This window comes from Phaseolus vulgaris, chromosome 2, assembly GCF_000499845.2.
Source record: "Phaseolus vulgaris cultivar G19833 chromosome 2, P. vulgaris v2.0, whole genome shotgun sequence".
In the NCBI taxonomy this organism is placed as follows: Eukaryota; Viridiplantae; Streptophyta; class Magnoliopsida; order Fabales; family Fabaceae; genus Phaseolus; species Phaseolus vulgaris.
In genome coordinates this window covers 5,097,756-5,123,615 of record NC_023758.2, presented here as the reverse complement: position 1 = coordinate 5,123,615, position 25,860 = coordinate 5,097,756, and the positions used below count along the sequence as shown (strand labels likewise).

The 25,860-nt window shown below is 47.2% G+C and overlaps 3 protein-coding genes across 3 annotated transcripts; all 3 read right to left on the bottom strand.

The window, feature by feature from the left end:
• Window positions 1–332: 332 nt before the first annotated feature.
• On the bottom strand, window positions 333–16,049 carry LOC137809894 (uncharacterized). Its single transcript, XM_068610955.1, has 7 exons — window positions 15,803–16,049; window positions 15,656–15,722; window positions 15,435–15,614; window positions 15,086–15,354; window positions 14,800–15,015; window positions 14,696–14,717; window positions 333–654 (listed from the first exon to the last, which is right to left on the bottom strand). The coding sequence occupies exons 1-7, from the start codon at window positions 16,047–16,049 to the stop codon at window positions 333–335; spliced, it is 1,323 nt and encodes a 440-aa protein (XP_068467056.1).
• LOC137809893 (uncharacterized) lies at window positions 16,046–18,947 on the bottom strand. Its single transcript, XM_068610954.1, has 9 exons — window positions 18,719–18,947; window positions 18,438–18,618; window positions 18,114–18,273; window positions 17,757–17,935; window positions 17,170–17,710; window positions 17,062–17,126; window positions 16,573–16,990; window positions 16,198–16,492; window positions 16,046–16,143 (listed from the first exon to the last, which is right to left on the bottom strand). Exons 1-9 carry the CDS (start codon window positions 18,945–18,947, stop codon window positions 16,046–16,048), a joined length of 2,166 nt encoding a protein of 721 aa, XP_068467055.1.
• Window positions 18,948–20,340: 1,393 nt separating this feature from the next.
• Window positions 20,341–24,163, bottom strand: LOC137809892 (uncharacterized). The gene is made up of 8 exons (XM_068610953.1): window positions 23,756–24,163; window positions 23,504–23,517; window positions 23,209–23,432; window positions 22,893–23,155; window positions 22,138–22,449; window positions 20,943–22,083; window positions 20,662–20,806; window positions 20,341–20,590 (listed from the first exon to the last, which is right to left on the bottom strand). The coding sequence occupies exons 1-8, from the start codon at window positions 24,161–24,163 to the stop codon at window positions 20,341–20,343; spliced, it is 2,757 nt and encodes a 918-aa protein (XP_068467054.1).
• Window positions 24,164–25,860: the final 1,697 nt, after the last annotated feature.

Here is a 25,860-nt window from a genome sequence, read left to right as displayed (position 1 = left end):
AATAACACTGATGGTACCATCAGTATTAATGCCACCAATAACACTGATGGTATCATCAGTATTATTGCAATGAATAACACTGATGATACCATCAGTATTATTGCCACAAATAACATTCATGGTACCAGTAATATTATTGCCACCAATAACACTGATGGTACCATCAGTATTATTCCCACCATTAACAATGATGGTTCCATCAGTATTATTCCCACCATTAACAATGATGGTTCCATCAGTATTATTCCCACCATTAATAGTGGTGGTTCCATTAGTATTATTCCCACCAATAACACCGATGGTACCATCACTATTATTCCCACCAATAACACTCATGGTTCCATCAATATTATTCCTACCAATAACAATGATGGTTCCATCAGCATTTTTCCCACCAATAACACTGTGGTACCATCACTATTATTGCCACCCATAACACTGATGGTACCATCAGTATTATTGCCACCAATAACACTAATGGTACCATCAATATTATTGCCACCAATAACACTGTTAGTACCATCAGTATTATTGCCACCAATAACACTGATGGTAGAATCAGTTTTATTGCCACCAATAGCATTTATGGTATCATCGGTTTTATTGCCACCAATAACACTGATGGTACCATTAGTATTATTCCCACCAATAACACTGAGTGTACCATCAGTATTATTCCTACAAATAACACTCATGGTACCATCAGTATTATTGCCACCAATAACACTAATGGTAGCATCAATATTATTCCCACCATTAACAGTGATGGTGCCATCAATATTATTTCCACCAATAGCACTGATTGTTGCATCAGTCTAATTCCCACCAATAACACTGATGCTACCATCAGTATTACTCTCACCCTTAATACTGATGTACCGTCCCGTATCCGGGCGCTGACTAAGTCAAGGTCAAAGTCAACGACTGGAAGGTCAAAGTCAACGCAAGGTGTCGCCTAGGTGTAGAGACGCCAAGAGGAAGCGTCGCCAAGGCAAGGCGTCGCCTAGGTGAAGGCGTCGCCTCGCTGGAGAGACGCCATGAGGAAGCGTCGCCAAGACAGGGCGTCGCCTAATTAAAGGCGTCGCCCAACCAAGGTGTCGCCAGATCAAACAGCGCTAAAGTAAGGCAATCGCGGTGTGGTTCACCGATACCCATGGGTAGGAAAGACCATGGAGGGAGCGACGCCGTGGGAAGGCCTCAGGTCCCAATAGCACGGGGCAGTAGTAAAGAGAAGGAAAAGGTGGCTTCAAGGCCATAGTAATAGTACCAGTGAAGGGCAGCCTGACTCGTGAAGTGCTCCTGCTGCCCCAGAGACACCTGTGGGGCAGATACGACTCAAGAGGAAAGTCACGCCCAGGGCAACCGGGTGCAGAGTACAAAAGGAAGGCAGATACGCTCTCAAAGTAAGTGACTAGATACTTGGGGGCATGAGTTGGCACCCAAAAAGTCACCCCTAGCGCAGTAGCACTCCCAGCAGGAGGACTCACACGTAGAAACGTCCCCAGGTGGGCAGGAGCGCCCCCGAATGGGGTCATGGCGTCGTGAGGCCCTCCACGTGTACGACAGCCATGCCAGAATAGAAACACCTTTCAGTCAGGTGCCAGGTAATTAAAAGTCATTCAATACAGTTTCCCTTTTTATCATTCAGGTACTATAATGGCTCCCGAGCGTTTCAACGTCTTAAATGCGCTACGTTTTCTAATTAAGCGCTTTAATGAGTGCGTTACGTTTGTGATTAAAAGCGCTTTAAGACGCTTTAAATGCTTGGGTAGTTTAAATAGCGCGGGGAATGTTGGAAAAAGGGTTGGAACTTTCGGTAAACTTACCAGAGAACTCTCTAGTTGCTTGCTCGTGCTTCAAGGTTACGTACAAGTGACTGGGAATATTTTTGCCTGAAGGAGACAACACACACATATACACAGTTATTTTACCACCTTCAGAGTGCCACATGCGGTGCTCAGACACGTAGGTGGACAGTTTTTTGGTGTTTCTTGCTGGCTGACTTGAGCGTCGGAGTGCACACGGCCGCTAGGGCGCCTCTTTGTCCTCTTTTTTGCAGGAATCCATAGGCAACCAGTGGGAAGGTGTCCCTAGCTGACGGTTGAGGTAGCGCACGAAGACGTCCCGGTCAACCGGACGGAACATTTGGCGCCCACCGTGGGGCCGATATAAAACATCAGTCCCATCACAAGTTCGAGAAGGTTTATCAAGTTACAGTAACATTGAAGGAGTTTGGAGCGACAATGGCCCCCACCAGACGAAGAGCAACGCGCGCAGCCCAGCAGACCTATCCATGCAGCAGGTCTTGGAGATAATGAGGGGGCTGCAGCAAGACATGGCGGATTCGAAACTGGAGCAAGAACGCATGCAGGCAGACCTCGATACCTCGCACGAGCGGAACGAAGAGCTCCACCGTGTGAATGAGGAGTTGCGCCAGGGCCTGAGAAACGATCGGAGGCGGCCTGGACAGGACGAGACGGAGAACCATTCCCAACCAAGGGAGTTTTCCACTCCTTTCTCACAGGAGATCCTAGACGCAGCGATCCCGAACACGTTCGCAGGACCCAAGGTGATCTTCACCGGGATGGAGGACCCAGAGACGCACCTGGCTGCATTTCACACGCAGATGGTCCTGATAGGCGGTTCTGATGCTGCCAAATGCAAGCTCTTCATGAGCACCCTGACCGGGATGGCTATGGATTGGTTCATTAGCCTCCCAGAAGGTCATATCACATCCTTCCGCCAATTGTCGCGGTTATTCCGAGAACAGTACTTAGCCAACAAGGCCCCGCCGCCGGTCTCCTACGACCTGGTCGACGTGAAGCAATATCAGGGGGAGACCCTGAAGGAGTATATCAATCGCTTCGGGGCCCAGGTCGTGAAGGTTGGCACAACAGAAGAGCCTATGATCGTGCACGCATTTGTGAAAGGCGTATGCCCCGGCCCCTTCGGAGAATCCATTATCCGTAATCGCCCTAGGACTTTCGCTGAATTACGGCGCAAGGCAGTAGAGCATATTGCTTCGGAAGGGGAGGTATGTGTGAAGCGCACCAGCGCCGTGCCCTCACGCCCGAGGGGACCGGCACGAGTTCAACCCGTCAGAGTCAATGAGACCACAACGGGGAGAAAGAAGCCAGAGGTGAGACGCCCCTACGAGGTCAGAAAGCCCCAGCCCCGGGGCCCAGCAGGAGGCGAACGCCCCGCCAGAGAAACAGCAAGACCGGCGAGGTACAACTTCGTGGTTGAGTTGAAGGATTTGATCGCCGTACCCAACATAGCCGAGAGGCTGAGGCGACCGGCGAAGACCGACAAGGTGTTAGGGCCCCGTAAAGACTCTTGGTGCGAATTCCACGAGGCTTTCAGGCACCAAATTGATAATTGCCTGTCGTTGGGCTACCAGCTAGATGAGCTGGTGAGGACTGGGTTTTTGAAAGATTATGTCGCAGATTCCGCAACGACCGCCACCTTGCCGCCGCCGGCAGATGAGCCAGCACACGAGATGCCTGTGCTTGGCGAGGTCCACACCATTGCTGGAGGTTTTTCCGGCGGAGGACCCACCGCCTCCCAACGGAAGAAATACGCGAGGGGGGTGAATTCAATCGAGGAGAGGCTCTCGGGGGAGCCCTGGGAGTCAGATATTGTGTTCACAAGAAGAGACCTCCGAGATGTGGTGCCCCACGACAACGATCCCGTTGTCATCTCAGTCGTCACAGCTAGAAGGAAGGTCCACAGAGTGCTTGTTGATCAAGGAAGCTCGGCAGACGTCATGTTTCTGTCGACCTTTAATAAGTTACGGTTGTCCCCCGATCTGCTGAGTCCCTATACGGGATGTTTGTATGGGTTTGGGGATAACCAGGTAGAAGTCCGGGGGTACCTGGAGTTGAGGACTACATTCACAGACGGAGAGGCCTCCCGTACCGAGAGCATCCGGTACCTCGTCGTGAACGCTAATTCTGCCTACAATATTTTGTTGGGCAGACCGGCGTTAAACCGTCTGAGCGCAGTGTCCTCCACCCGTCACATGAAGATGAAGCTACCAGACCTCAGTGGCCGGGTGATAGTCATCAGGTCAGACCAGGAGGAGGCGAGGAAATGCTATGAAAACAGCCTGAAGACGAAGAGAGGCATATTCATGGTGTATGAACGTCCGCCGAGCGCGGACGCGACGATGATTGAGGCGACGCCCGCTGGGCTGACGCCTGAAGAGGCCATAGCAGACAGGGCGATGCCCGAAGCAGATGTGCCGATGGAGGAAGGCCCTGACGACGCGGCGCCCGTAGAAGAGGCGGCGCCCATCGAAGAGGCGGCGCCCGTCGAAGAGGATAGCAGGGAGCAGCCTGCAGCTAACGCCATAGAAAGGGAGATTGGCGGCAAAGCTTTCAAGTTAGGAAGTTCGCTAAACCCAGAAGAACAGGAAGGGGTGGCATAAGTGATTTCGCGCCACCTGGATGCCTTCGCATGGTCCGCCTCGGATATGCCAGGCATCGACCCTGATTTCCTGTGTCACCACCTCAGCATGGACGCCACGGTCCGCCCCGTGCGCCAGAGAAGGAGGATGTTCAATGAGGAACGACAACAGGTGGTGAAAGACGAAACGCAGAAGCTGCTGAGTGCTGGCCACATTAGGGAGATTCAGTACCCTGAGTGGCTCGCCAATGTCGTTTTGGTTAAAAAGGCGAACGGAAAGTGGAGAATGTGCGTTGACTTCACGGACCTGAACAAGGCGTGCCCAAAGGATTCCTATCCGTTGCCCAGCATCGACGCCTTGGTAGACAGCGCGTCCGGCAGCAAGGTGTTAAGTTTCCTGGACGCCTTCTCAGGGTACAACCAAATCAAGATGCACCCAAGAGACGAGAGCAAGACTGCATTCATGACGGAGACATGCAGTTACTGTTATAAGGTGATGCCCTTCGGGCTGAAAAATGCGGGCGCCACGTACCAGAGGCTAATGGATAAGGTCCTGGCGCCAATGCTTGGGAGGAATGTGTACGCTTATGTCGACGACATGGTGGTGGCGTCGCAGAGTAGGGTGCAGCACATGGCAGACCTGGAGGAGTTGTTCAACACAATATCCAAATACCGCCTCAAGTTGAACCCCGAAAAGTGTGTTTTCGGGGTAGAGGCCGGTAAGTTCTTGGGTTTTTTGCTCACCGAGAGGGGGATAGAGGCAAACCCCGACAAATGTGCGGCTATTATCGCCATGCGGAGTCCGACATCGGTAAAGGAGGTGCAACAGTTGACAGGGCAGATGGCGGCGCTCTCGAGGTTTGTTTCCGCTGGAGGAGAAAAGGGGCACCCGTACTTCCAGTGCCTCAAGAGAAACAGTCGCTTTGCATGGACTGATGAGTGCGAAGCGGCTTTCATTAAGCTGAAGGAGTACCTGGCGACGCCACCGGTCCTCTGCAAGCCGGTAACGGGCGTGCCCCTCCGTTTGTATTTTACTGTAACGGAGCGGGCCATCAGTTCTGTGTTGGTCCAAGAGCAGGACCAGAGTCAGAAGCCCATCTACTTCATGAGCAAGGCCTTACAGGGGGCTGAGACGAGGTACCAAGCACTAGAAAAGGCGGCGCTGGCGGTAGTGTTCTCTGCTAGGAGGCTCCGTCATTACTTCCACAGTTTTACGGTGGTGGTGATGACCAATCTCCCCATACAGAAAGTGCTGCAGAAACCCGATGTGGCAGGAAGAATGGTACGCTGGGCAGTGGAGCTGTCAGAATTCGACATCCAGTACGAGCCTAGAGGGTCCATCAAAGGGCAGGTGTACGCGGATTTTGTAGCAGAACTTTCGCCCGGAGGTGAGCAAGAGGTGGAACCTAGTTCGCAGTGGCTGCTCTCGGTTGATGGCTCTTCAAACCAACAAGGGAGCGGTGCGGGAATAGTGTTGGAGGGACCCGACGGCATACTGATCGAGCAGGCCTTGCGTTTTGCCTTCAAGGCAAGTAACAACCAGGCAGAGTATGAAGCCCTGATAGCAGGAATGCTCTTGGCCAAGGAGAGGGGCGCACAGAACCTCCTGGTGAAGAGCGACTCTCAGTTGATTACGGGGCAGGTGTCGGGTGAATTCAAGGCGAAGGACCCATAAATGGCGGCGTATCTTAGATACGTCCAGTTATTGAAGGGGGCGTTCAACGCTCTTGAGCTGATACATGTCCCGAGGGAGCAAAATGCCAGAGCTGACCTGCTTGCAAAGCTGGCCAGCTCAGGCAAGGGGGGTAGACAGAGGACAGTGATCCAAGAGACTCTCAAAGCTCCGCGTCGATTCGTGGAAGACAACAGGGTGGATGTCCTCCAGATTTATACATCAAGGGGAAGGCCGAGGAGCCATTCCTCTTTAACCCAAGATACGCAGAAGGCGCCCCGCATCAGCATATACGCGGGTGTGCCTGAGGAGGAGCAGATGCAGGTCTGTGTTTTGTCCAAGGGAGACACCTGGATGACGCCCTGTAAACGATACCTGGTGGACGGGGCTCTTCCAGTGGACCCTGAAGAGGGCAAAAAAGTCAAAAGAAATGCCGCCAGATATACTTTGGTGGATGGGGTGCTGTTCAGGCACGGCTTCACTCACCCTATCCTAACATGCGTCAGTGGCGATGAGTGCACCAGGATAATGGCGGAGCTACACGAAGGCATCTGCGGAAGCCATGTAGGGGGAAGATCCTTAGCCTCCAAGGTAATACGCGCAGGTTTTTTCTGGCCAAAAGTGAAAGAGGATTACGCATGGCACGCCCAGCGGTGTAGGCAATGCCAAAAGCACGCCGACTGGCACAAGGCGCCGCCAGAAGAGTTAAGGTCTATATACAGCCCGTGGCCTTTCCACACATGGGGAATTGACATCCTGGGCCCTCTCCCACTGGCAATCAGGCAGATGAAGTATCTGATCGTCACCATAGAGTACTTCACTAAGTGGATAGAGGCGAAGCCTGTGGCACAAATCACCGCGCATAAGGTACAGCATTTTGTGTGGAGAAACATCGTGTGTCGCTTTGGGGTACCCAGGCGCCTGATATCTGACAACGGGACCCAGTTTGCCAGTCAGCAGTTGAGAAATCTGTGTGCTGAAGTGGGAATCAAACAAGTGTTCGCGTCGGTTGAACACCCCCAGACCAATGGACAAGTAGAGTCAGCAAACAGAGTCCTTCTGAGGGGGTTAAAAAGAAGGTTAGAGAAGGCCAAAGGGGCGTGGGCGGAAGAGGTGCCAAGGATTATATGGGCATATCACACCACGCCCCAATCCTCTACTATGGAGACGCCTTTCAGTCTGGTGTACGGGTCGGACGCGATGATTCCAGTAGAAATACACGAAAGCTCACCGCGTTTTCAAAACTTTGTGGTAGAGGAATCTAATGAAGAGAGGCGGGTGAACCTGGATCTGCTAGAAGAGGCCAGGGAAGAAGCTAGAATATAAGAGCTGAAGCGATGAAGAGAAGAGTAGAGCGGCAATATAGCTCTAAGGTAAAGCCGCGACAGTTTCAGGTGGGCGACCTAGTGATGAGGAAAGCCCACCCGTACGAGTTGGAAAATAAGCTGTCTCCCAAATGGACCGGGCCCTTCAGAGTTACTGAGGCTAAGGGCAATGGTTCGTACAACCTGGAGACTTTAGATGGAGGCCCTATCCCGCGCAGTTGGAATGCAGCCAACTTAAAATTTTATTTCAGTTGACTTATGTAAGCAGTATGTAACAATTTAGTCGAAGGGGACGCTCTTTTTCCCTTTCGGGGGTTTTTTAATGAGGTCACCCTAATAAATGGAAAACCCAGTTGAGAAAAAGAAGTGCCTTGGTTTCCAGCCTTTATCTTTCCGTGTTAGAAGTAATGTGATGCGCCGCCTAGGCCATGGTGTCGCCAAGGAAGAAGGCGTCGCCTAGGTCATGGCGTCGCCCAGAAAGAGGGCATCGCCCAAAGTGAAGGCATGCATCGTTGGCAGAACGAGACGAAAGGAGAGCGCGCAGTATATGAGGCACATGCAAAGTAAAGTGGCGTTGCAAAAAATCAAGTATGATATTGAAAGTTGTTGTTACAAGCAATGTTCAATACAATGGGAGTGACAAACGGAGCAAACGCTACAAATCATACAAAAATGCTAACAAGCCATTCCTCAGTGGTCATCAGAGTCATCGCTAGAGGAAGACGAAGCCTCTTTTCCGGCCCGCAGAGCTCGAATAAGTCGTGCCCTTTTTTCTTGGTTTATTTTCGAACCTGCGCCAAGGGAGATTAACGTGTCAGAGACACCATGAAGCAAGACATACACAGTTAGAAAGCAATGAAGGCCGAAGTTTCTAAGGCAGCGGTTCTTACATATGTACTTCTCAAGAGTCCCAGCGTTAGACTCCAGGCTGATCACCGTGGCAGAGTCAAAACCTCCCGCCTCAGCAAGAATCCGGCAAGCTATTTGATCACTTGGAGCTAGATTCTTGAGGGGTTTGGCTTTGAGGACCTTTTCCTCTCTCACCCAGTACAACGGAAACCCATCCAGAGCGTCGGGGACAAGGTCAGTACGACAGATCTTGAAGAATCGGCCTTTCCACCCGGTGAACGAGCTCTGGAAGGGTGTGAAGAGAACCCTCCCGGGTACATTACTGAGAGTTACCCAGAGGTTGTGTCTCTGCCTCTTCACCTCAAAGAAATGAAGAAAGAGGTCAACCGAGGGTGCACAACCCAGAAACCCAAAGAGAATGTCGAAGGCTTTGATAAAGGCCCAGCTGTTGGGATACAACTGGGCCGGAGCCACGTTGATCTCTGTCAGCAGTTCCTTCTCAAACCAAGAAAAGGGTAAGCGCACTCCGATGGTCTTGACACCGCCTGGTAAAAGTAAAAGAAAGGGACCCCTTCGTTAGCCCGTTCGTCTCCACATATTGGCTCCCCTAGAGCGCAAGGGAGCACAGCGATGTCGTCATCATGCCTCCTCGCAAAGGCCCGGTGGTCATAGGAACATGACTCTCCTTTGTGCTCCCGTATGGCCCTGGTAGAGAGTAAGCATGAACACTCGTCAAGAAGTTCATTCGAAGCCCAAGGGTACAAGTCTTTGGGACGAACTCTGGAAGAAGCAGCGTGAGATGACATTCTTTAACAAGATTAGGACTGCCAGAAATGCAAGAGTTGAGTGAGGGGAGCGAATACTAGAACAACCCTTCGACAGAGAAGAAAGGGTGCAAGAAGAAAGGGTGCAAGAAGGAAGGATGCAAGAAGAAAGAACGCAAGTAGGTTATGAAGAGTGAGAAAATGATGAAGACAGTTCCAGAGGTTGAAGAGTTAAATAAAGCGGTTAGAGCGCCAAACGACGTGAATGGATGCGCCGCACGATTGATACACGTGGCAGAAGATGAAAGGATGACGTTGGCACCACTGGTTTAAATCAGAAAACGTCGTATCAGCAGAATATCCAGTGGTACGATGCGCCGTCGAAAGTGAGCCAGGGGTACAGCAGGAGTCAGAAAATGGAATGACTAGATACCCCATCAACCATACAAGCAGCGCCACGTGGATCAAGTCGAATGACAGAAGGTCCCATCAGCTATACAAGGAGCGCCACGTGGATGGCACAGACAAAGCCTTGGGCTCTTCGCTGTTATCAGGCGTTGACCAAGGCAAGAATTAAGGTCAATGTCGAAGTAAAGGTAACGCCCGAGGCGTTTCCAGGAAGGACGTAAAGGGCGACGACAGCGCGAGATGTCGCGGGCGTCGCCAACCCAAATACCAACTGGCGTCACCTCCCCGATACCCACAGGTAGGAAAGACTGTGGAGGGAGAAGAAATCAAAGAAAGGCAAAGTTAGTCACAGGCGTCACCTCCCCGATACCCACAGGTAGGAAAGACTGTGGAGGGAGATGAGATCGCCAAACGCCAGCGAATCGCTGGCAGGGCGTTCCCCGATACCTATGGGAAGGAAAGACCATGGAGGGAACAGACCCTCTCCAGAGCGCTCAGCGTTTTAGACACCCGGGGACGATACAGTGTTGCTGTTAGCAGGCCTCTCCTTAGGCGTGGGCGCCGGGCGTTAAGGATCAGAGAAAGGGCCTTTCAGTATCAGAGACGTCCCGTGGACGATACGGCGTCACTAAGTGAGCCTCTCCATGGGCGTGAGGGTTGGCGTGCAACCTTTCCCGATCATACCAAACCGCCCAACGAAGTGAAAGAAATGGGTAGAACCCAGATAAAATAAGTGAAGCGCGTGAAGGGAAAAGATGAGAATAAGATCGCATAGGCAGAATCGTATGTGGCAAAGAAATAAAGGCAACCATACGAACGTCCCAAATCAGTAACAAGAGTATGGATAGTTCAAAGAATTACAAGTTTTGACAAATAAAATAAAAAAAAACGAAGGTAAAGAATAAAAGAGTTAAGCTTGAAGAGGAAGGCGGCGGATGAGAGGCAGCGGTTCAGTCATCCAAATCCATGGGCACGACCTTCCCGTCGACGACGTGGTGTGTGGGGTCGCAGTTCGAAAGGTTGACGCCAGGATTCTCGCAGGACGCCTGGGTCAGGGCCTCTTGGAACCCCTCCTCGAAGGTACCCGCCATCTCCTGGATAAGGGACTTTTTCTCCTTCTCCAGTTCCTCAATGGCGGCGTCTCCAGAGGTCACCTGCTTCTCCAGAGCCTCGTTTTCCACGCGAAGCCGGCTAACCTCGACCCGTAGTTTGTCGTAGTCAACTCGGAGAAGGTCCATAGCTTTGGTCTGGGTGGCCATTTCCTCCTCCATCCGCTCCACCTTGGCAGCCTGTTCGCAGCAACGGTCCTTCAGGTCCTTTTGGGTTTCTGCATCCGCTTTGACCACTTCCTGAAGACCCGCTACCTGCACTTGAAGAGCAACTTCCCGAGTGTAGAAGCCTGCCTGGAGCTCCAATGCCTCCGCCAGTTGCCTCTCTGTTTCTGCCTTGGACTCTTGTATTTGTTTCAGAAAAGATTGATAGGCTTCGTTCTGGCGTCCCAGGGTCCTCATTTCCTCTTCCAGGGTAGATGCTTTTGTTTCCAAGGCTTGGAGGGTTTGAGCTTGCAAGACCGCGTTTCTGGCCTGGGAGCGCCATTCGAGAGCCACCGCCAAGAAGGCCCCCAAGTAGAAAGGCATGCCTTCCCTCCTGTCGGTACCTTCTGGCATAGTCCCACCACTAAAACCCCTCATCAGATGCATGATTGGAGGAGGGATGGCGATGAAGTCGGGAGCGGCAGCGTCGGGAGCCGGGGAAGCAGTGGTTTCTGGCGGCGGCGGAGGCGGGGCAGATTCGGCGCCTTCGCCCCTTTCCTCTTGGAGTATCATAGGAGGGAGTGAGGTTGCGCTTGGAGGGTTGTCCATAAAGGGGTTCCCTCCCTGCGGCGACGTCTCTACCAGAAGAGGAACCCGCGCGGATTTTCTCCTTCTGAAGGGTGCCACCCCTTCCGAATCCTCATCATCTGACAGAATCTCCAAAACCCTTTTCCCTTTGTCAAGGGGGGTGAAAGCCGGTGACGAGGCCGCAGCTAGGGGAACGGCGGCGATAGGCGGAGGAGAATTGGGAGTTGGAAGCACTTTGGAGCCAGGTGGAGATGTCGGAGATGGGCTAGAAGGAGCTTCAGCGGTGACTGGAGGTGGCGGTGACAGAGCCGGTGGGAGAACCGGGTTGGCAGCAGGGCTGGAGGAGGCGCCTGCCTTGGCGGCACGAGCCTCCTTCAGTGCTTTCGCCAACATCACTCTTTTGGAAGCGCCCATCACCGATCCTACATCAAGACAGGCCAAACAGCAAGGATTAGTACCAGAGCAGTTATGCGAATTCACAATACATGAAGAGATGTGAAATGCAAGTAACATTGTACAGCGAAAAATGGTAGCATAAGTTTGATTCAGATGAATCAGAAGGAAGATTCTATGGCCAAATATATGCAGATAACCACAACAACTAATGCATCATAAATCACCAAGGGCAGATACCGAAGTAGGTAGAAAGCCCATGGGCATTGAATTCGTTCGCGATGAGTTTGGCGGTATCGAAGACTATTCCCAGTCCCGCCAAGGCTTTGCATACATCCCGGTCAGGCGGGGCAAGCTCGTCCAGAGCCAAGGGCTTCATGGTTATGGGTTTGTCTGTCCAGTACAGGGGGAAGCCCTCTAGGATGGTAGGATCGCGCTTAGTCGCGCGTACCTTGAAGAATTTCCCCTTCCATCCTTTGAACGAATTCTGGAAGAGCGTAAGGATGATGCGCCCGGCGATGCCAGAAAAGCTCATCCAAAGGCTCTTCCCTTGCTTCTTTACCTCGAAGAAATGAAGAAAAACGTCCACAGAGGAGGGAACACCTAGATAGCCGCAGAGAATTTGGAACCCCCTCACGAAAGCCCAACTGTTGGGATGGAGTTGGGCGGGAGCAGTGTTTATCTCTGTCAGTAGCTCTTTTTCGAAGGGAGTGAGGGGCAGACGCAGGCCCACCCTCTTGAGAACCATTTGATAGAGGAAGAAGAAAGGACATCCCCCAGTATCCCGTGAGTCCGCACAAACGGGCATCCCAGGTCGCACCCGGCTTACCAGGACTTGGGAGTCGTGATTTTTGTGGAAAGCATTGAAGTTATAGAGAGCAGGGTCCCCCCTGTGAGCCTCCACGTCCTCAACAGAGTTCAGGAGGGAACATTCGTCCAGAAGTTCGTCGGGGACCCAGTCATATTCGCCCTTATAATAAGACTTAGGGAGCGGGGGAGGCGCGGTGGTCTTAGTTTTCGCCATCAATGCCAATGCTGAAGATCAAAAGAGAAAGAAAGGGTTCAGAGAAAAGGGGTTGGGGAGAAGAAAAGGGAAAAATGGAAGAACCCTAGGAGCGCCCTACCCACAAGAGAACGAAGGGAAACGAGAGGAATAAAGAAGCATACAAACAATATCCAGAAAAATGCGGTAATATGGACAGTCCCAGGCAGTTCATACAGTAAAGAGAATCATCAAGGAGAGAAAAACCGTACCTTTAGGGGCTGAAGGGCGTGGAGAGCGGAAACACGAACGAACAGGGGTCGCAAGAGAAGGGATTTAGAGAAGATGAACAGTGACAGAGGGCAGAGAAAGTGGATGTAACAGTAGTGGCAAGCGAGGGGTTTGGTAACTTAAACGTTACAAGAAGCGCGAGGGGCAACAAAGGATAACCGTGTGATGACGCCACGTGTTGCAAGATTAAGCGCTCAAGGGGAGCGCAAGAGGTTCTTGAAGACGACCGCACGATGAACCACGTGGCACGCGATTAAGCGCAACTTCAAAAGACATCATTTTTCCCATTTCAGGGATGTCCAATCAGCCATTAAGAATACCTCTGGTTCAGAAAGTGTCACGTCAGTAATTCGAAAAAATTGCTGAGTCAGCAGAAAACGACACGTCATCAGGAAGGCACGTGGACGGCGTGGGCGAGGCTTTAGTCTTTGCGCTGAAGACAAGTCTTCGGCTTAAGACTGGGGGCTTGTGTACCGTCCCGTATCCGGGCGCTGACTAAGTCAAGGTCAAAGTCAACGACTGGAAGGTCAAAGTCAATGCAAGGCGTCGCCTAGGTGTAGAGACGCCAAGAGGAAGCGTCGCCAAGGCAAGGCGTCGCCAGGGGAAGGCGTCGCCTAGGTGAAGGCGTCGCCTCGCTGGAGAGACGCCAAGAGGAAGCGTCGCCAAGGCAGGGCGTCGCCTAAGTAAATGCGTCGCCCAACCAAGGTGTCGCCAGATCAAACAGCGCTAAAGTAAGGCAATCGCGGTGTGGTTCCCCGATACCCATGGGTAGGAAAGACCATGGAGGGAGCGACGCCGTGGGAAGGCCTCAGGTCCCAATAGCACGGGGCAGTAGTAAAGAGAAGGAAAAGGTGGCTTCAAGGCCATAGTAATAGTACCAGTGAAGGGCAGCCTGACTCGTGAAGTGCTCCTGCCGCCCCAGAGACGCCTGTGGGGCAGATACGACTCAAGAGGAAAGTCACGCCCAGGGCAACCGGGTGCAGAGTACAAAAGGAAGGCAGATACGCTCTCAAAGTAAGTGACTAGATACTTGGGGGCATGAGTTGGCACCCAAAAAGTCACCCCTAGCGCAGTAGCACTCCCAGCAGGAGGACTCACACGTAGAAACGTCCCCAGGTGGGCAGGAGCGCCCCCGGATGGGGTCATGGCGTCGTGAGGCCCTCCACGTGTACGACAGCCATGCCAGAATAGAAACACCTTTCAGTCAGGTGCCAGGTAATTAAAAGTCATTCAATACAGTTTCCCTTTTTATCATTCAGGTACTATAATGGCTCCCGAGCGTTTCAACGTCTTAAATGCGCTACGTTTTCTAATTAAGCGCTTTAATGAGTGCGTTACGTTTGTGATTAAAAGCGCTTTAAGACGCTTTAAATGCTTGGGTAGTTTAAATAGCGCGGGGAATGTTGGAAAAAGGGTTGGAACTTTCGGCAAACTTACCAGAGAACTCTCTAGTTGCTTGCTCGTGCTTCAAGGTTACGTACAAGTGACTGGGAATATTTTTGCCTGAAGGAGACAACACACACATATACACAGTTATTTTACCACCTTCAGAGTGCCACATGCGGTGCTCAGACACGTAGGTGGACAGTTTTTTGGTGTTTCTTGCTGGCTGACTTGAGCGTCGGAGTGCACACGGCCGCTAGGGCGCCTCTTTGTCCTCTTTTTTGCAGGAATCCATAGGCAACCAGTGGGAAGGTGTCCCTAGCTGACGGTTGAGGTAGCGCACGAACACGTACAACTGATGGTACCATCAGTAATATTACCACCAATAACACTGAAGGTACACTGATGGTACCATCAGTATTATTGCCATCAATAACACTGATGGTACCATCAGTGTTATTGCCACCAATAACACTGATGGTACCATCAGTTTTATTGCCACCAATAACACTGATGGTACCATCAGTTTTATTGCCACCAATAACAATGATGGTAAAATCAGTATTATTCCCACCAATAACTCTTATGTTACCATTAGTATTATTCCCACCAATAACAGTGATGGTACCATCAGTATTATTGTCACCAATAGCACTAATGGTACCATCAGTATTATTCCCACCAATAACACTGATGGTACCTTGTATTATTACCAAAAATAACATTCATGGTACCATCAGTATTATTTCCACCAATAACACTGATGGTACCATCAGTATTATTCCCACCAATAACAATGATGTAACCATCAGTTATATTGCCATGAATAACACAGATGGTACCATCAGTATTATTGCCATCAATAACACTGATGGTACCATCTGTATTATTGCCACCAATAAAACTGATGGTACCATCAGTATTATTCCGACCATTAATACTGATGATTCCATCGGTATTATTCTGACCAATAACATTGATGGTACCATCAGTATTATTGCCACCAATAACATTGATGGTACCATCAGTATTATTGCCACTAATAACATTGATGGTACCATCAGTATTATTCCCACCAATAACACTGATGGTACCGTCAATATTATTCCAACAAATAACATAGATGGACCATCAGTATTATTCCCACCAATAACACTGACGGTACCATCAGTATTATTCCCACCATTAACACTGATGGTTCCATCAGTATTATTCCCACCAATAACATTGAGGGTACCATCAGTTTTATTGCCACCAAAAACGCTGATGGTACCATCAGTATTATGCCCACCAATAACACTGATGGTACATTCAGTATTATTCCCACAAATAACACTCACGGTACGACCAGTATTATTGCCACCAATAATACTAATACTACCATCACTATTATTCCCACCAATAACACTGATGGTACCATCAGTTAATGCCACCAATAACACTGATGGTATCATCAGTATTATTGCAACCAATAACACTGATGATACCATCAGTATTATTGCCACAAATAACATTCATGGTACCAGCAGTATTATTGCCACCAATAACACTGATGGTACCATCAGTATTACTGCCACCATTAACAATGATGGTTCCATCAGTATTATTCCCACCATTAACAATGATGGTTCCATCAGTATTATTCCCACCATTAATAGTGGTGGTTCCATTAGTATTATTCCCACCAATAACACCGATGGTACCATTACTATTATTCCCACCAATAACACTCATGTTTCCATCAATATTATTCCCACCAATAACAATGATGGTTCCATCAGCATTATTCCCACCAATAACACTGTGGTACCATCAGTATTATTGCCACCTATAACACTGATGGTACCATCAGTATTATTGCCACCAATAACACTAATGGTACCATCAATATTATTGCCACCAATAACACTGTTAGTACCATCAGTATTATTGCCACAAATAGCACTTATGGTACCATCGGTTTTATTGCCACCAATAACACTGATGGTAGCATTAGTATTATTCCCACCAATAACACTGAGTGTACCATCAGTATTATTCCTACAAATAACACTCGTGATACCATCAGTATTATTGCCACCAATAACACTAATGGTAGCATCAATATTATTCCCACCATTAATAGTGATGGTGCCATCAATATTATTTCCACCAATAGCACTGATTGTACCATCAGTCTAATTCCCACCAATAACACTGTTGCTACCATCAGTATTACTCTCACCCTTAATACTGATGGTACCATAAGTAATATTACCACCAATAACACTGAAGGTACACTGATGGTACCATCAGTATTATTGCCATCAATAACATTGATGGTACCATCAGTTTTATTGCCACCAATAACACTGATGGTACCATCAGTATTATTGCCACCATTAACACTGATGGTTCCATGAGTATTCTTCCCACCAATAACACTGATGGTACCATCAGTCTTATTGCCACCAATAACACTGATGATACCATCAGTATTATTGCCACAAATAACACTCATGGTACCATCAGTATTATTGCCACCAATAACATTGATGGTACCATCAGAATTATTCCCACAATTAAAAGTGATGGTTCCATCAGTATTATTCCCAGGATTAACAGTGATGGTTCCATCAGTATTATTCCCACCAATAACACTAATGGGTCCATCACTATTATTCCCACCAATAACACTGATGGTTCCATCAGTATTATTCCCACCAATAACAAAGATGGTACCATCAGTATTATTCCCACCATTAACACTGATGGTATCATTAGTATTATTGCCACCAATAACATTACTGGTACCATCAGTATTATTCTCACCTATAACATTGATGGTTCCATCAATATTATTCCCACAAATAACACTGATGGTAGCATCACTATTATTCCCACCAATAGCACTAATGTTACACTCAGTATTATTCCCATCATTAACACTGATGGTTCCATCAGTATTATTCCCACCAATAACACTGATGGTACCATCAGTATTATTGCCACGAATAACAGTGAAGGTACCATTAGTATTATCGCCACGAATAACAGTGATGGTAGCATTAGTATTATTGCCACGAATAACACCGATGGTACCATTAGTATTATTGCCACGAATAACACTGATGGTACCATCAGTATTATTACCACCAATAACACTGATGGTACAATCAGTATTATTGCAACTAATAACATTGATGGTACCATCAAAATTATTGCCACCAATAACACTGATCGTACCATCAGTTTCATTGCCACCAATAACACTGATGGTAAAATCAGTATTATTCCCACCTATAACTCTGATGGTACCATCAGTATTATTCCCACACATAACACTGATCCTACAATAAGTATTATTCCCACCAATAAAATTGATGGTACCATCAGTATTATTGTCACCAATAGCACTGATGGGACCATGAATGTTATTCCCACCAATAGCACTGATGGTACCTTGTATTATTACCAGTAATAACATTGATGGTACCTTCAGTATTATTCCCACCAATAACACTGATGGTACCATCAGTATTATTGCCACCAATAACAATGATGTTACCATCAGTATTACTCTGACCCTTAACACTGATAGTACCATCAGTAATATTACCACCAATAACACTGATGGTACACTGATGGCACCGTCAGTATTATTGCCACCAATAACACTGATGGTACCATCAGTATTATTGCCACAATTAACACTGATGGTTCCATCAGTATTATTCCCACCAATAACACTGATGGTACCATCAGTCTTATTGCCACCAATAAACTCATGATACCATCAGTATTATTGCCACAAATAACACTCATGGTACCATCAGTATTATTGCCACCAATAACATTGATGGTACCATCAGAATTTTTCCCACAATTAACAGTGATGGTTCCATCAGTATTATACCCAGGATTAACAGTGATGGTTCCATCAGTATTATTCCCACCAATAACACTAATGGGTCCATCACTATTATTCCCACCAATAACATTGATGGTTCCATCAGTATTTTTCCCACCAATAACACTGATGGTACCATCAGTATTATTCCCACCATTAACACTGATGGTATCAGTAGTATTATTGTCACCAATAAGACTAATGGTACCATCAGTATTATTCTCACCTTTAACATTGATGGTTCCATCAGTATTATTCCCACAAATAACACTGATGGTAGCATCACTATTATTCCCACCAATAGCACTGATGTTACACTCAGTATTATTCCTAGGATTAACAGTGATGGTTCCCTCAGTATTATTCCCACCGATAACACTAATGGGTCCATCACTATTATTCCCACCAAGAACACTAATGGTACCATCACTATTATTACCACCAATAACACTAAAGGTTCCATCAGTATTATTCCCACCAATAACACTGATGGTTCCATCAGTACTATTCCCACCAATAACACTGATTGTACCATCAGTATTATTGCCACCCATAACACTGATTGTACCATCAGTATTATTGCCACCCATAACACTGATTGTACTATCAGTCTTATTCCCACCAATAACACTGATGGTACCATCAGTATTATCGCCACCAATAAAACTGATGTTACCATCAGTATTATTGCTACCAATAACACTAATGATACCATCAACATTATTGCAACAAATAACACTCATGGTACCATTAATATTATTGCCACCAATAACACCGATGGTACTGTACCGTCCTGGTAGTCGGAAGTGATGACGTGGCAGCGAGCTATTATGCAGGCGTGTTGGGTAGGGCCCATGGCTTGCAGAAGGGAAGGAAGTCGGGGGGCTCGTGTAGTCGCCAGTCCTTAAGTTGGCGTGCTCCGATCTTTAGCATACATAAATCGGCGGTCACCGGGTTTGAGATGAAGTCGCCAGATATGAACCCAGGTGGCCAAGTGATTAGAGATCGCCGAAACAAGGACATCACCGAAGATGAAGGCAGATAGTCATTTCCCAGCTGGTCAGCTGGTGAGCTCGAGAGACAGCTTACCTGAACATACACGTTGAAGCAAGTAAAGTAGATCGTGAAGGCGGCCGGCGAGACCACAGGGAAGGTTTATACGAAGGTACCCGATCTCGCCACTCAGAAGAGATCACGCTCCAAGGCAGTTATGCACTAAGTTGTGTCATGCATGAGTAACTTAGCCGAAAAACCTGAAGAGTAAGAAGTGGCGCCCAAGTCTAGGATGCTCCAGATGGTGACACGTGTACAGCTGGATACAAGCCACGTGTCCAGATGTGTAATTGTCTGGAGAGAGAAAGTGCGGAGGTATATAAGAGATTCTAACGAACTTCTGAGGTATGCACGTTTAGATTTACTTCTTTACGCTTGCGAGTTTTGAGTACGCTGAGAGAGAATTTTGCACGGTTCCTTAGAGTTCTTGAGTTTTCTCTTAGTAGTTGGTGGTTCAGTCGCTGACTTAGGCGTCGGAGCGTCATCGGCCGCAGCGGCGCCGTTCTGTCTTTGGCAGGTTCTTGAGGTGGATCGCGGCGAAGGACGGAGGCTAACACGGCGCAGAAGTTGATCTAGATTTGACGAGGCAAGGCTCCAGCGTCTTGGTCAACAGGCAGGATCATCAGGCGCCCACCGTGGGGCCGTGTAAAACCTGTTTCCCATCCACAGCGTGAGTTCTTGGAGGTTTCTGCAGTTTCTGTGTGGTTGTGTGCTGGTGCAACCATTTTCCGCCGTTCTGTCTTTTGCAGATTCTTGAGGTGGATCGCGCCGAAGTACGGATGCTAACACGACGCAGAAGACGATCTAGATTTGACGAGGCAAGGCTCCAGCGTCTTGGTCAACTGGCAGGATCATCAGGCGCCCACCGTGGAGCCGTGTAAAACCTGTTTCCCATTCACAGCGTGAGTTCTTGGAGGTTTCTGCAGTTTCTGTGTGGTTGTGTGCTAGTGCAACCATTTTCCGCCGTTCTGTCTTTAGCAGATTCTTGAGGTGGATCGCAGCGAAGGACGGATGCTAACACGACGCAGAAGACGATCTAGATTTGACGAGGCAAAGCTTAAGCGTCTTGGTCAACAGGCAGGATCAGATACCATCAGTATTATTCCCACAATTAACAATGATGGTTCCATCAGTATTATTCCCACCATTAACATTGATGATTCCATTAATATTATTCCCACCAATAACATTGACGGTATCATCACTATTATTCCCACCAATAACACTCATGGTTCCATCAGTATTATTCCCACCAATAACACTGATGGTTCCATTAGTATTATTCCGACCAATAGCATTGATGGTACCATTAGTATTATTGCCACCAATAACACTGTTGGTACCATTAGTATTATTGCCAAGAATAACATTGATCGTACCATCAGTATTATTGCCACAAATAACAGTAATGGTACAATAAGTTTTATTGCCACCAATAACACTGATGGTACCATCAGTTTAATTGCCACCAATAACTCTGATGGTACCATCAGTATTATTCCCACCAATACCATTGATGGTACCATCAGTATTATTCCCACCAATAACACTGATGGTACCATAAGTATTATTCCCATAAATAACACTCATGCTATCACCAGTATTATTGCCACCAATATAACAGATGGTACCATCAGTATTATTCTCACCATTAACACTGATGGTACCATCAGTATTATTCCCACCATTAACACTGATGGTTCCATCAGTATTATTTCTACCAATAACATTGATGGTACCATCAGTATTATTGCCACTAATAACATTGATGATACCATCAGTATTATTGCCACCAATAACATTGATGATATCATCAGTATTATTGCCACAAATAACACTCATGGTACAATCATTATTATTTCCGCCATTAACAGTGATGGTTCCATCAGTATTATTCCCACCATTAACAGTGATGGTTCCATCAGTATTATTCCCACCCATAACACTGATGGTAGCATCAATATTATTCCCACCAATAACAGTAATGGTCCCATCAGTATTATTCCCGCAAATAACACTGAAGGTTCCATCAGTATAATTCCCACCAATAACAATGATGGTACCATCAGTATTATTGCCACCCATAACACTGATGGTATCATTAGTATTATTGCCACCAATAACACTAATGGTACCATCAGTATTATTCTCACCTTTAACATTGATGGTTCTATCAGTACTATTCCCACAAATAACACTGATGGTACCATCACTATTATTCCAACCAATAGCACTGATGTTACCCTCAGTATTATTCCCATCATTAATACTGATGGTTCCAACAGTATTATTCCCACCAATAACACTGATGGTACCATCAGTATTATTGCCACGAATAACAGTGAAGGTACCATTAGTATTATTGCCCCTAATAACAGTGATGGTAGCATTAGTATTATTGCCACGAATAACTCCTATCGTACCATTAGTATTATTGCCACGAATAACACTGATCGTACCATCAGTATTATTGCCAGCAATAACACTGATGGTACAATCAGTATTATTGCCACCAATAACACTCATGGTACCATCAGTATTATTGCCACACATAACACTCATGGTACCATCAGTATAATTGCCACAATTAACACTGATGGAACCATCAGTATTATTCCCACCAATAACAGTGATGGTTCCATTAGTATTATTCCCACCAATAACACTGATGGTACCATCAGTATTATTCCCACAAATAACACTCAAGGTACCATTAGTATTATTGCCACCATTAACACTGATTGTAGCATCAGTATTATTCCCACCATTAACAGTGATGGTGCCATCAGTATTATTTCCACCAATAGCACTGATGGTACCATCCCTCTAATTCCCACAAATAACACTCATGCTACCATCAGTATTACTCTGATCACTAACAGTGATGGTACCATCAGTATTATTACCACCAATAACACTGATGGTACCATCCATGTTATTGCCACCATTAAAACTAATGGTTCCATCAGTATTATTCCCACCAATAACACTAATGGTACCATCACTATTATTCCCACCAATAACATTGATGTCACTATTAGTATTATTCCCATAATTTACATTGATGGTTCCATCTGTCTTATTCCCACCAATAACACTCACGGTAACATTACTATTATTGCCAGCAATAACACTGATGGTATCATTAGTATCATTGCCACCAATAACACTAATGGTACCATCAGTTTTATTCTAACCTTTAACATTGATGGTACCATCAGTATTATTGCCATGAATAACACTAATCGTACCATCAGTATTATTGCCACAAATAACACTGATGGTACAATAAGTTTTATTGCCACTAATAACACTGATGGTACCATCAGTTTAATTGCCACCAATAACTCAGATGGTACCATCAGTATTATTCCCACCAATAGCATTAATGGTACATCAGTATTATTACCACCAATAACACTAATGGTACCATCAGTATTATTCCCACAAATAACACTCATGCTACCATCAGTATTATTGCCACCAATATAACAGATGGTACCATCAGTATTATTCCCACCATTAACACTGATGCTACCATCAGCATTATTCCCACCATTAACACTGATGGTTCCATCAGTATTATTTCTACCAATAACACTGATGGTACCATCAGTATTATTGCCACCAATAACATTGATTATACCATCAGTATTATTGCCACCAATAACATTGATGATATCATCAGTATTATTGCAACAAATAACATTCATGGTACCATTAGTATTATTCCCACCACTAACAGTGATGGTTCTGTCAGTATTATTCCCACCATTAACAGTGATGGTTCCATCAGTATTATTCCAACCAATAACACTGATGGTAGCATCACTATTATTCCCACCAATAACACTAATGGTTCCATCAGTATTATTCCCAGCAATAACACTGAAGGTTCCTTCAGTATAATTCCCACCAATAGCAATGATGGTACCATCAGTACTATTTCACCCATAACACTGATGGAACCCTCAGTATTATTGCCACGAACAACATTGATGGTACCATCAGTATTATTGCAACCAATAACACTGATAGTACCATTAGTATTATTCCCACGAATAACACTGATGGTACCATAAGTATTATTCTCATAAATAACACTCATGCTATCATCAGTATTATTGCCACCAATATAACAGATGGTACCATCAGTATTATTCCCACCATTAACACTGATGGTACCATCAGTATTATTCCAACCATTAACACTGATGGTTCCATCAGTATTATTTCTACCAATAACACTGATGGTACCATCTGTATTATTGCCACGAATAACATTGATGATACCATCAGTATTATTCCCACCAATAACATTGATGATATCATCAGTATTATTGCCACAAATAACACTCATGGTACCATCAGTATTATTCCCACCATTAACAGTGATGGTTCCATCAGTATTATTCCCACCATTAACAGTGATGGTTCCATCAGTATTATTCCCACCAATAACACTGATGGTAGCATCAATATTATTCCCACCAATAACACTAATGGTCCCATCAGTATTATTCCCACCAATAACACTGAAGAATCCATCAGTATAATTCCCACCAATAACAATAATGGTACCATCAGTATTATTGCCACTCTTAACATTGATGGTATGATTAGTATTATTGCCACCAATAACACTAATGGTACCATCAGTATTATTCTCACCTTTAACATTGATGGTTCTATCAGTACTATTCCCACAAATAACACTGATGGTACCATCATTATTATTCCAACCAATAGCACAGATGTTACCCTCAATATTATTCCCATCATTAATACTGATGGTTCCAACAGTATTATTGCCACTAATAACACTGATGGTACCATCAATATTATTGCCACGAATAACAGTGAAGGTACTGTACCGCCCTGGTGGTCGGGTGCGATGACGTGGCATCCTGCTACAGTATAGGCGTGTTGACAAGGCGCCGGGTTGACAGTTGGGAAGGAAGTCGAGAGGCACGTGTAGTCGCCGATAGTTAAGTTGGCGTGTTCCGATCTCCAGCTTGCCAGAATAGGCGATCGCCAGGTTGGGGACGAAGTCGCCAGATGCAGACTCAGGCGACTAGGCAGTCGGAGATCGCCAAGAACAAGCACATTGCCGAAGTTAAAGGAGAAGCAGATTATGAAGGCGGCCGGCGAGACCACAGGGAAGGTGTATGAAGGTCCTCCCTCGCCAGTTTCAGTAGAGATCGCACTCCTGAGTTAGCTATGCACTGGGCAGTACCATGCATAGGTAACTTAGCCAAAATGAGAGTAGAAGCAGCGCCAAGTCAGGGAGCCTCCAGATGATGGCACGTGTACAGTTGGATACAAGCCACGTGTCCAAGTCTGTAACTGCCAGGAGAGAGAAAACCACCAGGTATATAAGAGTTCCTAACAGATTTTCTAAGGTACGCACGTTCAGTTCATACACTTTACGCTTGCGAGTGACAGAGCTGTTTGTGAGAGAGATTTGCACGGTTCCAGTTCTTAGTATTTGGTGATACCGTCACTGACTTGAGCGTCGGAGTGCGATCGGCCGCAGCGGCGCCGTATTGTTTCTTTGCAGGTTCTTGAGATAGATCCAGAGGAGGAACAGAGGTGAGAAGCGGCGCGCACGTCGATCCTTTGACGAGGCATTCTCCAGCGCTCCGGTCAACAGGCAGGATCATCAGGCGCCCACCGTGGGGCCGTGTAAAACGTGCTCCCATCCACAGCGTGAGTTCGTGGAGGTTTTCGAGGTTTTCTGCGCGGTTGTGTGCTGGTGCAACCGTCGTTCTTGGTTTCTTTGAGTTTCGTTCGGTGAAGTTTGTGTTTTAAACCGTTTGCTTGTCTTTCAATCGGTGGAGTGAGGTTTTTTTGTTGCTTGCGCGCAATCCGTCTGGTGGAAGTTCGAGTTCTTTGGTGGTTTTCTGCGAAGGTTTGCGGTGTTCTTGGATTCTTGCACGGTTTCTTGAATCTTCTCCGATCGATCGCTGATTCGTTCGTGTTTGAAGTGTTGTTTGCTGTGTTTCTGTGGTTCGCTGAAGTTAATGAGAAAGATGAGAAGCAATCGTTCCAGTCCCGTGGCTCCCGTCGCAGCCGAAGGCGACGCCGCCATGACCATGGCGCAGATGGCAGAAATGATGCGCTCATTGCAGGCCACTGTAGAAGCCTCGCGCGTCGAGCAGGCAAGGATACATGAAGACCTGGTCGCCTCTCGCGCCAGGAACGAGGAGCTCAGCAAGGTAGCTGAGGAGCTACGTCGAGCTCTTCAGGAGCAGCAGGTTCGTTCTTCTGCTGAAGAGGTGGCACCGTCGACGCCGCCTCGTGTTTTCCCAATGCCTTTCATTCAGGCGATTACCGACACGCCAATTCCCACGAGCGTGGTCCCGGTTAAAGCTGTTTTTACTGGCGTGGAGGATCCAGAGGCTCATCTGACCACGTTCCACACACAGATGATGCTGTCAGGAGGGTCGGACGCCGTCTATTGTAAGATGTTCGTGAGCACGCTCCAGGGAACGGCGATGGAGTGGTTTGTGAGCCTGCCTAATGGCCACATAACTAATTTTCAACAATTCTCGAAGATCTTTGTCGAGCAGTATATCGTGAACAAGGCACCGCCCAGAGTGT